Source organism: Natrix helvetica (assembly GCF_964273705.1).
Source record: "Natrix helvetica genome assembly, chromosome: Z".
Taxonomy (NCBI): Eukaryota; Metazoa; Chordata; class Lepidosauria; order Squamata; family Natricidae; genus Natrix; species Natrix helvetica.
This window is the reverse complement of record NC_138554.1, coordinates 34092057-34105100: the sequence shown is the minus strand read 5'-3', so window position 1 is coordinate 34105100 and position 13044 is coordinate 34092057. Positions and strand designations below refer to the sequence as shown.

Here is a 13044-nt window from a genome sequence, read left to right as displayed (position 1 = left end):
TTCCATTTTTTTTGCAAAAATTTGTTCTGAAGAAAAAAAAACAAGATATAAGATTTCATTATCCCTCCCTCCACCACTCCCTCCCTCCTCCCTGCTCACCTTCTGTAACATCATTCTCTTTTGGAAATATTGAATTATGTCTTTGTTTATAGATATTTCATTCTTCTCACTTAGGTCATTCTTGAGTGGTGCAGCTTTTAATTTTTTATTATAATTAAGTATTGCCACTTTCATGGATAGTACATTAATGATAAACAAACCTGACTTTGTACTCATGACATGGTTACCGGCACTATCTCTTATACTTCTTCATATCATTTTAGCGGATTAATGATTATATTTTATTTAGAGTACACTTTGACAACAAAACATTTATATTTATTGTATAGAGGAATAAGGCTTCTAAAACAATTTTGGATTTTTGTTATGGGCAAAGCCAGAGAAAAAAATTGGATGCACAAACAAACATGTATTGGTGGTCTGGGCAGAGCCATTTACTACTCAAATTTGTGAATATAATTATGTTACTTTAGAAAATACATTTTTGGTAGACTGCACAGACACAATATATTGACAATTCATATTTCTAACATTATCAACAAGTTCAAATTATTTTGTTTTCTTTTAAATTCCAGGATTTGATCTTTTGATCCTGGACTTCCAAACTATAAGCCACTGACTTTTGAAAATTAAAGACAGGTGGAGAATTTGTTTTTTATTTAGGATTTTATTGCTGTTTTAATCTATTTTAAATGCACAGTATAAACTACTTTGATTTAAAGTAAGCAGATTGTAATGTGCTAAGTAAAAAAAAAATGCAACCATGTAATAAATGTTTTTTTAAACAGAAAATGTCGTATTATTAGAATAAACTATATTTTATTTACTAAATCAATGTACATGCTTCTGGAATATTGACAAATATACATGTTTGTACATTTTGAAGATATATTCAAAGGAATCATAATTTTGTAGGTATCTATCATAATTCACTGTTATACTAATCATTGATATATTTCATCTACTCTAATATTTGGAGACTTAGAAGAAAATGAAGCAAGCTATTTTAATGTGCCAATAAAGAAGATTTTAGACTTAAAATAACTATATTGTCACTTTGAATGTATACTAATGGACATACATTAAAATGGAATTTCATTGCAAGCAGCTCTTAAAGGGTAATTAACACCTCCAATATATACTACATACACATGACAAAATAAGAAAAAAATAAATACAAATTTATGCATATACCCCCATATATTATGACACAGAGAAATAACACAGCCTAGTTCAGATGAATGCACGCACATGGTGAGAAAAATGAATCTTGCAAGTTTACAAGATGGATGGCATAGGGCAGCAATGGTGAATATTTTTGGCTCACGTGCCAAAAGTGGGGGGAGCGTAGGAGGGTTGTGTACGGGCATATCACACCCATAATGCAATGTGTGAGCCCCAGCATGCATGCACACATGACAGGCAGTCCCCTCCATTTTTGCATGCTTTTTTTCACCCTCCCCAGGCTCCAGAGGCTTAATAGGAGTCTGGGGAGGGCAAAAACAGCCTCTCCTGCTTTCCGGAAGCCTCCAGAGCACAAAAAACTGGCCCCACGGGCAAACCGGAGGTTTGGGAATGGACTACTGGTTTGCCAGTTTAAGCCCTCCAGAGCCTTCAGGGGCCTTCTGGAGGCTTCCCTGAAGGCTCCAGAGGATGAAAAATGACCCTATAAGTAAACCGGAAGTCACTTTTGGCAAAACCTTTGGCCCTGTTCAACTCATGCAATGTGTCAGAAATGTTATGCAATTAATTCAGTGGTGTGATTCAAGTAATTTAACAACCAGTTCTCCTAGGGTCAGGTTGGCCATCATGGGAGGCATGGATCATACCCATCCTCCAGATGTGCTGCACATGCAGGATGAACCTCTCGTGATGGCCAACCTGACCTTGGCAAACTGGCTGTTAAATTACCACCATCACCACCCACTATTGGATCCTGGATGCTGTGCTGCAATGGAGAAATGGAAAATGGAGTGGCCAGCACAAGGAAAGCAGGAGGAGCAGAGAGAACAAAGAGGAAAAGTGGCCTCCTCCTTCCCTCATGCTGGCCACTCTGTTGCCCATTTTTCCATTTCAGTGTTGCACAATGGAGCTTGCCCCACCCACCACCAAAATGCCCTCACTTCCCCAAGAAATTTGGTCAAAGAGAAAGGATTCCATCATGGGCTGAGTGCCATAATTAAACCATAGCTTCCGAAGATGCCTTCTCTGTCATTGAAGAAAGTGAGGAGGGCAAATCAAAGCATGTCACCAATTGATTCAACTTTGGAAGATGATAGTTTGGATACAAACTTTAAATTGAACCATGGAAAATATCCCACTGATTTCAGTGGCTCAGTATGAACAGCTATTTAGTTCTATTCTATTCTTATTGGATTGTTATAGATATTTTAGTATTAAATTTTACTATGTTTTTTAAGAAAACAAAAGACAGTATACACATATCATATTATATACCTAAAAACAGCATTAGCTCTTGTTGGATCGGGTAATGGAAAGGCACACAAGGCTAAAGGCAACAACAACTCTTTATTAAGTACAACAAGTAAGAACAATCCAGTGAAGGTTGAGTCTGACAGCAGCCCTTTTATAGGGAGCTGTCAGACCAATAGGATTAAACCTCTGTTCCCGCCAGAACAGAGGACCTTGGTGGAAACCATGCAGTTGAAACAAGTATCTAACATCACTCCCCTCTTGGATGGAATAATCCTACTCGTTACCTAGTCACGCAGGTAGGTGGACTTTTGGGTAGCTCTGCCAGACCTGTGCAGTTCAGTCGGAGGGTGTTTGCTCTGCTGCTCCACTTGGTGGAAGCTCCTGGAACCTTTTACAGGCCACGGCTGGAGCTTCTAGAGCCGGTTTGCTTGGAGCTCGCTGCGGGCCTGAAATATAACCAGATAAGTTTCCTGGCACCCTTAAGCTTGAGCTGTCTCTGGAGTGAATGTTTGCTCCATTTGGGTAGGGCTTTGGCTAACTTATGTAGGAGTTACCTCTGGTTGTCTAAGAGTGGAGTTGTAGAGGCAGCCGCGGAGTTGGTCAATTTGCCTTCTTTAATTCCGACCGTCCTCAAGCTCTACAAGATAAGAGCAAGGCCTGGTGATGCCTATCACTGTGGCAGGGATCCACAGAGTTCCCCTGGCGTAGTTGTGGACATAAAATGAATCCCCTATGCTAAAGTTCCAAATTTTGCTTGTGGAGTCAGGGGGTGATGCCGCAGAATAGTTTGGGTGTAGCCGATCTAAGTGGGACCATAGCCTGTGACCCATGAGAAGCCCGGGGGGCTTCTCTCTGTAGTGGCACTGGGTGTGATGTGCTGAATGAACAAAAAGTGGTCAACCCATGTTTGCCAATCTCCCGGGCCCATCCTAGTGAGGGCCTCTTTTGCAGATCTCACCATTCTTTCCACCTGACCATTGGAGGCTGGATGGAATGGCGCGACCAGGAAATGCCTGATTCCCTGAGCTGCTAGGAAGATCTCAGATTGCATGGCCATGAATTGGGCCCCATTGTCAGAGACCAAGATGTCAGGCAGGCCACGCATGGAGAAAAGTCTCTGTAGTACCTTTATGACTGCTTATGCCATAGTGGAGGTCATCAGGACTACCTCTAGCCATTTCGAGTAGGTGTTCACAACTACGAGGAATGTCTGGCCATGAACTTGGCCAGCAAAACCAATGTGCACCCTAGACCATGGTGCTTAAGGTCCTTAGTGGGCACCTCTGGGAGAGCTGGTCTGGACTCCTCACACGGTGTGCAGGTAGCCACCCATTCTTCTATCTCCCTGTCCATGTTAGGCCACCACACGTAACTCCTAGCCAAAGACTTCATTCTTACAATTCCAGGATGCCTTACAGGTAAGGCCTCTAATACTGCAATGCGCAGTTTGAGTGAAACAACTACCCAGTCCCCCCTCAGTAAACAGCCATTTACAACAGATAACTCATCACGTTTGCTAAAATACATTTTGAAATCAGCCCCAACAGACCCCTTGGGCCACTTCCTCCACACCCAGTTCAAAATTTGCTTGATGGTGGAGTCCTTTGCAGAGTTATGGGCAACGTCACTGTACGAGACAGGACCAGTCTCAAGGCAGTCAATGAGGAGGACTGGCATCTCGGAGGTAGGGTCAGAAAGAAGTTCAGGCAGTGGGCAGCAGTTCAATGTGCCGGCGTGCCCCAAAGTGGAGCCTGGTCGGTGGATGAGATGGTAGGACTAGGCAGCTAGGAAGATGGTCCATCTGGTCATCCGCAGTGATAATGACACTGGGGCAGGTCGGTCCCCAGCCAGTAAACCCAATAACAGCTTGTGGTACATAATTAGTTCAAAATCACAGCCATAAAGGTACTCATTGAACCTCTTTACTCCGGCCATGGTGGTCCAGCTGGCTGTAGTTCCACTCAGCAGCGAAAAAGGTCCTGGAGTAAAATGCTATGGGAGCCTCGGTTCCATTGGGCATGCGGTGGCTGAGGATGGTGCTGACGCTGAACGGAGAAGCATCACAGGTCAGCACCAATGGCAGCATCTGGCTGTATTATACTACAAATGTGTCCACCGACAGGAGTTTTTTTACCACGGCAAATGCGACAGCTTCAGCTCTGCCCTAGGACCACTTCGCGTTCTTTGCCAGGAGACGGTGTAAGGGCTCAGAAATAGTGGCTTTCTATTTAAGAAAGACACTGTAGAAATTAAGGAGCCCGAGGAATGCCTGTAGCTCTGTTTTATTGTGAGATGTAAGGGTGTCCTGGATTGCTTGAATTTTTTTGGTGGTCGGGTGAATCCCAGAGCCATTGATTAGTTACCCTAAGAATTCAACCCTTGGCATGTTAATTTGGCATTTTTCTTTTTTGAGACGGAGGCCTTTGTCTCTAATTCTAGTCAAAACTGTTTGCAAATATTTGAAAAGTTGTGCCTCATTTGCAGCCGATACCAAGATGTCATTGAAATAGGGGATGACTCCTGGAGTCCCCTGCAAAAGCCGTTCCATGATGCTTTGGAACAGTCCTAGAGCAATACTAACACCGAATTGCAGGCGATGACATTTGAATGCACTCCTGTGCATCACAATGTCTTGGGCCTCCGCCATAGTGCCATCAACAGGCAATTGTTGGTATGCCTGTGCCATGTCCAATTTAGCGAACATTTTTCCTGGGCCTAGAGAATGTAGGAGATGCTGTACAATGGGTACAGGGTAAGCACTTTGTTGCAATGCTTTATTGATTTTGCATTTGTAGTCCATGCAGATGCGTGACTACACCTGTCAAATCAGACCCATCAGATTTGACAGGTGTCACTATAAGGATCTCCCAGCATGCGTGATCAACCAGCTCTAGGATTCCCTGGTCTACAAGCTTGTCAATTTCCATATCAATTTTGGGGTGGAGAGCATAAGGTACTCTCCAGGGTTTTAGCCTTATGGGGGCTATATTGGGGTACAAATGAAAGGAGATTGGAGTCCCCAGATATTTACCAGACCGGTGCTGAAGACGTCCATGAACTCTCTAAAGATGGCTTTGGCACCTTCGTCTTTCAAGGTGTTGATACCGGTCACTTCTAGGCCCAGGGCTTCAAACCAGTCAAGCCGTAGGAGGCTCTGCAGGTTGCCGCTGACCATAGTCACTGGGAGTTGGCTGCTGAAATGCTTGAATTTCACCCGGAAGGTGCCTTGGCCCACCATGGGGATCCATTCCCCTGGTAATCGTGAAGGCGGATGTCAGGGGTGAGTAGATGTTGTTTCTTCAGGCTAGGGAAAGCCTGCTTGAGGGTAGACCATGGTATGATGGTCAGTGATGACCTGGTGTCGATTTCCATTTCACATGGAGAGTCCTCACTGAGGACAGTGACCTTTAGCTTTTTTGGCCGCCTGGCACGGACTTGGCCGATTGAGGTATGGTAAGTGACTCTAGTGTCGCCCTCTGAGTGCCGTGGTGGCTTCTGCCAGACCCCTTGGTTCGATCTCTGCTGCCAGTTTGGTATGGTTCTTGGCTGCCAGGTATTAGCAGGGAGTTCACTCCAGCACACCTTGGTGATGTGCCCCTTTCGCTCGCAGCACTGGCAGGTAGTGTCGCAGAAATGGCAAGCCAATCTTGCATGGTCTCCTCCACAGCTAGCTCAAGGTGGGAGACATGGTTTGAATTTGTGCGCCGGCTGGGCACAGCTACTGCGCATGCAGCAGCTGTCATCTTCCTCACCTTCTGAGCTCTCAGCCTCTGCAGCCTCGTGATGTACACATGTACTCTTTCGTGCGTCTTGTGGAGTGCTTTGGCGCTGCAGCATTTCAGTGGATTTGACGGCCAATTCGGACACCCTGGTTTCATCCAAGAGTAAGGTTAGATTTAGCTAGTAACCTCCTCTGTAAGTTAATATGCGCACACTGCATATAATGCAGTCAAGAATAAGTTCATCTAGGTCTCTGAACTCGCAGTATGCTGCGGCTTTTCGTAGCGGCTTTCCAAATGTTAAATTCGTGCCAGCGAATTTAAGCAGCACAAATTTAATGGCTTGGAGGAGTAGGGGGTCCTCACCATCTGCTGGAGCATGGACCAAGTGACCAATTGTAGCAACATTGGTTCATTGAGTTCTTTCACCATTTTGAACACTTCCCGGCCACAGTATCCGAGGAACATATTCTTCTTGCGGCCTTCAGAAAGGCCCATGAGGTCGTTGGCCTCGAGGAAGCAGTCAAACTGTAGCATATATGAGTGCCAGTGCTCTGTGACTGTGTCATACAGAGTCAGTGGGTCATGCATGGCCATTTTGTGTTCTGAAGACATTTTGAGTTTGCCGCTCAAAAATGGCTGCTCAAAGCTGTGCTGAGCTCCGGGTTGGATGTACTTGCTGGATTGCTACACTCTTTTAGGTTCACCTCATTGCCTTCCAATCACATCCTTGTCACCAGTGTTGGATTGGGTAATGCAAATACAGTGTTGGATCGGGTAATGGAAGCACCAAGCGCATGCCCATGAGGTTGTCCTGCTGCATTTGAGGAGAGCTTCAGGGAGATGATTATCTTTCTCGGGGCATGCAGGGGGTACCCTATCCCATTGTCGGTTCCAGGTCCAGCTATGAGAACTTCCTGGGACCTCGGGGATACCCTTGAGCTGGGATTTTCTGCCTTGTAGTCAGAACGTTGTGAGTGAAATGGGGCGTTTGGTGGTGAAAGGAAAATGGAGAGTGGTGGCGACGACAGCGGGACACATGGCCTGGGGTCTCTGTAGCCTGTGTGTGTGTGGTCTGCGATGGCCGGGCCACCGTACTTTGTCATTTGGCCCCTCCTCTTGTGACACTATGGACTGTGTCAATGAAGTGCAGCCCTAGTGACAGATATGAGTGCAGCTGGCGTGGACAGAGCTTAGCTGTTGGAGTTGTTGGAGCAGCCGCTGCTGCCACTGCTGTCCTCACTGCTGCCATCACTGGCTGTTTCACTACCTCGCAATTTATCATCTGCTGTGATTTTGACATCTGGTCATTACTCCTACATATTGTCCTTAACACTGACCATTGCTATGATGGACATAAGCTTCCCACTACCCCCTCGAACTCCTTCAGCTGCCCCCACCCCATGGAGAGGTCATCTCCTCGTTCCATCTCCCCGTGAAATCATCCTGTTTGGTTGATGCCACACTCCCTTCTGTCATACTGTAACAGAACTTTACTCCCTTTGGGAACTCCCCCTTTCCTGAGGATGGCCTTCTTGCCTATTAAGACGCTTTCTTAATGTCGGATCTTGGGATCCCGAGAGGTGGCATGCAAAGAAGAGACTTCTTAGGGGTTTCTTACAGTGGTTTTTAAATCAAATTTTAAGGGGGGGCAGGGGAGTTTGATTTGGATGGCTCACACAGGCTTGGGGGGGGGAGTCTGCCAGGGCACAGGCCAGAGCTAACTAATAGGCATGGGTCGGAAGTGCTGGGAAGGGTTGGGATTCTGGGGGAGACATTAAGCCATTCCATTGGGGGGTTCACCATCTCTACTGTTGTGGGACAGGCAGATATGGTGGGGGCTGAGGGCCAAATTATGTTTGGGGGATGTGGGTTTGCTGTTTAAGAGTAATCACATGTTCTGACACTCATTGCCCTTCTAGCACCCCCGGATGTTCGGGATCACAGGACCCTGGCCTCCAGCTGGTGTCACTTAATGCCAAGTCCATGGTACATAAAGCTCCCTTCATTTACAACCTCATACCAGTGGGTAGAGCGGACCTGGCATGCATTACGGAGACCTGGTTGGGCCATGAGGGAGGTGTTCCCCTTAGTGAATTATGTCCACCAGGCTTCGGGGCATTTCACCAGCTGAGAGCCCAGGGCAGGGTTGGGGGGGTGGCGGTGTTTATTAGGGAAAGTCTTGGACCTCAGGAGGTCACTGTGCCTTAAATAGGCGGATGTGAGTCCCTTTTTGTGAAATGGGGCCTTAGAGTTCAGGTGGGCCTTTTTGTTATGTACCTGTTCCCCTGCTATGTTTCATTGGCCCTGCCAGAGCTGCTGGATGTGTTAGCCAGATTGGCGGTTGAGTTCCCCAGGCTTATGATCCTGGGGTATTTCAATCTGTCTTCCATTGGGGAGACATCTGAGTCAGCTCCGGGAGATGGAACGCCATAAAAGACACCTAGAGAGTGGTTGGAGGGCCAGCCGGTCCGAATCTGATGAAACACTAGTAAGAATTCATATTACATTCTACTTACTGGCTATAAAAGTGGCAAAACAGCAACATTTTCCCGCTCTAATCATGTCTGCAGATAACTGGCCAGCCACCCTGTTTAGGGTAACCCACTCCTTACTTAACCAAGGAACTGGGAAAGACCCCTTGTAGGGTAGGGCTGAATAATTTGTTCAGTATCTGCAGGATAAAATCGCTCAGATCTGGACAGGCTTGGACTCTGACTGGGTAGATTTGGGTGTGTCGACAGGGATGAATCTTGTAGACACTATCTGGGATGAGTTTGACCCTGTGACCCCTGAGGGCATGGACAGGATTATGGGAAGACTCAGTGCTGCCACTTGTGTGTTGGACCCATGTCCCTCTTGATTTGTTTCGGCTTCCCGGGAGGTGACACGAGGCTAGCTCCAGGTGATTACCAACACTTCATTGAGTTAGGGGTTCTTTTCCACCACCTTGAAGGAGGTGGTGATGAGGCCCCTCCTTAAGAAGCCTTCCCTGGACCCAGTTTCTTTAGTCAAATATCATCCGGTCTCCAACCTTCGCTTTGTAGTGAAGGTTGTCAAGAGTGTGGTAGCCCATCAGTTTCCCCAGTACCTGGATGAAGCTGTCTACCTGGATCCGTTTCAGTCAGGTTTTAGGCCCGGGTACAGCAAAGAGATGGCATTGGTCATTTGGTGATGATCTCTGGTGAGCCCGGGACAGGGGCTGTTCCTCTGTCCTGTCCTACTAGACCTCTCAGCAGCTTTCAATACCATTGACCATTGTGTCCTACTGCAATGACTCAGGGGGTTGGGAGTGGGGGCACCTTTTTACGGTGGTTCTCCTCCTACCTGTCAGATCGGTGACAGTTTGTGTTGACTGGAGGACAGGGATCCACCTCGAGGCGTGTCACTTGTGGGGTGCCCCAGGGGTCAGTTCTCTCACCCCTCCTGTTCAACATATATATGAAACCGTTGGACGAAATCATCCATGGTTTTGGGGTACGTTATCATCAATATGCTAATGATACCCAACATCTCTACCCCAAACCACCCAAATGATGCCCTCAACATGATGTCCCAATACCTGGAGGCTGTGCGGATCTGGATGGGGAGGAACAGGCTCAAGCTCAATTCCTCCATGACTGAGTGGCTGTGGTTTCCATCATCCTTATTTGTTCATCTTCTTCCATCTTTGATGATAGGGGGAGAAATTTTAGCCCCCTCAGAGAGGATCCGCAATCTGGGAGTCCTCCTGGATATGTAGCTTAGTTTAGAAGAACACCTGATGGCCGTGACCAGGGGGGCCTTTTACCAGGTTCGTCTGGTATGTCAGTTGCACCCCTTTCTGGATCGGGATGCTCTGTGCACAGTCACTCATGTCCTCGTCCTTTCTCGCCTGGACTACTAAAATTCTCTCTACATGGAGCTGTCCTTGAAGAGCACCCGGAGGCTTCAGCTGGTCCAGAATGCGGCTGTGTGGGTTATTATGGGGGTATCTAGTACTACCATCTTACACCCCTTTTAGGCAGCCTGCACTGGTTGCCGGTTGTTTTCCAGGTGCGATTCAAGGTACTAATTATGACCTTTAAAGTGCTCCATGGCTTAGGCACAGGGTACCTACAAGACCACTTACTGCCACCAGTAGCCTCCCACCATCCAGTGTGATCCCACAGAGTTGGCCTCCTCAGTGTGCCGTCGGCCAGACAGTGTTGGCTAGTGACCCCAGGGGAGAGCCTTCTCTGTGGGACCGCCTTCCCTCTGGAAGCTCCCGGTGCTTCACATCATCCCCGACCTCCGGTCCTTCCAATGCGCCCTAAAATGTTGGCTTTTCCAGCAAGCCGGCCTGGCCTGAACATAATAAAATAACTGATGAATTTAATTGTTAATTTTAATCTAATTTTTAAAATTTTATTGTTAATATTAATTAGGTTTGTTTTTGGATACTTTATTTAGTTTCCTTTTAAACTTTTGTAATATGTGTTTTTTTTAATGTCATATGCCATGAGTCCTTTGGGAGAAAGGGGCATATAAATCCAATAAACAAACAAACAAACAAATACAGGGCTAAAGATAACAACAGCTCTTTATTAAGTACAACAAGTAAGAACAATCCAGCGAAGGTTGAATCCCTTTTATAGGGAAGTGTCAGACCCTTCGACCAATAGGATTAAACCTCTGTTCCCACCAGAACAGAGGACCTTGGTGGAAATCACTGTAGTTGAAACAAGTATCTAACAGCTCTTGTTTAAATATAATTTTTATTGTTAAAATGCAATTTTCATAACCCAATGTTCCTGTTTACATCACTAAGGTTAATGAAGAATTAAATGCATGTATGAAACAGCAGTTTGTCTCATTAATAAATTTCAACCATTACAATCATTTGTGCCAAGATGGAAAAATTAGGAGGAAACAAAATAAATCTGGTTATATTTGTAAAATATCTTTACAACCTTTCTTAATTAGCAAGAGGAAAATTATTACCTGAACAGAATTAAAACAATATGAAAACATGTCCACATCTCTGCTTCAGTTTTCATTACTGACTCTAAAAATGATTCAATGCGTATGTTACTCTTTGTTTTTGAAAATGATGATAAAATAAAGAAAAAAAATAGTCACAATAAACTTTTCATACATCCTTACATTTTGTTTTTCAAAAACTTTCAAAAATGTCATCTAGCTTTAAGACAATGTATCAACAAGTTTTATTTTGTTTTACACATTTTCTGATATAATATCCTTTTCATTGCAGCTTTGACCTCCTTGTTTCTTAAACTATAGATAATAGGGTTTAACGTGGGTGTGATGACTGTATAGGAGAGGGAAATAAACTTTTTTGTGTCTGGAGAGTACTTTGACTTAGGATTAAAGTAAGTAGATATAGCTGTGCCATAAAATAAGGTTACTACCAGAAGATGAGATGAACATGTTGAAAAGGCTTTCTTCCTCCCCTTTGCTGAGGGCATTCTCAAGATGGTAATAATGATGCAGACATATGTGAATAATATAATGAGGAAAGGAAACACTATGAATATCACAGTAGTTGTGAGAGCCTCAATTTGAACAATGTATGTATCAGCACAAGCCAACTCCAACAGTGGGGGACTATCACAAAAGAAATGATTAATTGCATTAGGCCCACAGAATGGCACACTAAAAACAGTGACGGTAGATACAGTAGAGTTAGGAAAGCCTAAAAACCATGAGGTTGCAGCTAGTTGAAAACATACTTTTCTGTTCATAATTTCTGGATAGCGTAATGGATTACAAATGGCAACATAGCGGTCATATGCCATTGCAGCAAGAAGGCAGCACTCAACTGTACCAAAGAAAAAAAAGAAATACAACTGTGTGAAGCAGCCTATATAGGAAATGCTCTTCTTCTGCAAAATAAGATCTCCTAGCACTTTTGGAACAATTACTGAATTGAAACAAATATCTAAGAGAGAGAGATTTAGGAGGAAGAAGTACATGGGACTATTAAGTGCAGAGTCTACTGTTGTGACAAGTATGATGAGGACATTTCCAGTCAGAGATATTGTATAAACAAGAAAGAAAATGATAAAAAGAGGTACTTGAAGCTCGGGGTAACTGGAAAATCCTATAAGAATAAATTCTGTAACACTAGTTTGATTGCTTATTATAATTGATCTTTTCCATGCCTTTAGCATTATTTGGACTGTGATTCTCTGGCCAATTTGATAAATTCTTCTACAAGTTTTTTCTTTGTCCCATGAGGTACTCCTCTTTATGAGCAGTTAATATACAGGCAATTTTCTAAAGAAACTTTGTTGTCAGTCCCCTGAACTGATTTCTTTCTATAAGAAAATGATATAAGAATTATCATTAATTAATTATAATTATATAATTATAAACATGCATTTGGGAGAGGGCTTAGGAAGAATAATCATCTTTTTTTACCTTCTTTTTCTAAGAATTGGGGGAAAATTCTCCCTTTTAATCAGGGAAAGAGTAAAATATTTGCTAGAATGGCTAGCAATTATCAGCCCAGAAGTGGCAGAAATAATTAATGGATATAGTGCAATATTTCCATAGCTTTCCATTGCACGTTGTCTATTTTCATTTTTTTGAAATACTTTTTCCTCAAAGGCTGTCTTCTAAAATGCTTATCTATGTATTTATAGATAGAAAAATATGTATATTCTCATCATGGATGAGAAATTAATGATTCCTGAGATGAATATACATACATAGTTAGTTAGTTAGTTAGTTAGTTAGTTAGTTAGATAGATAGATAGATAGATAGATAGATAGATAGATAGATAGATAGATAGATGATAGATAGATACGTACATACATACATAGTTACAAAGATACATTCTGCTGC

The 13044-nt window shown here is 44.1% G+C and overlaps 1 protein-coding gene across 1 annotated transcript; it reads right to left on the bottom strand.

The window, feature by feature from the left end:
• Positions 1-11401: 11401 nt before the first annotated feature.
• LOC309401526 (olfactory receptor 10A4-like) lies at positions 11402-12367 on the bottom strand (the record flags this gene model as incomplete). The annotated part of the gene is made up of 1 exon (XM_081970587.1): positions 11402-12367. One exon carries the CDS (start codon positions 12365-12367, stop codon positions 11402-11404), a length of 966 nt encoding a protein of 321 aa, XP_081826713.1.
• Positions 12368-13044: the final 677 nt, after the last annotated feature.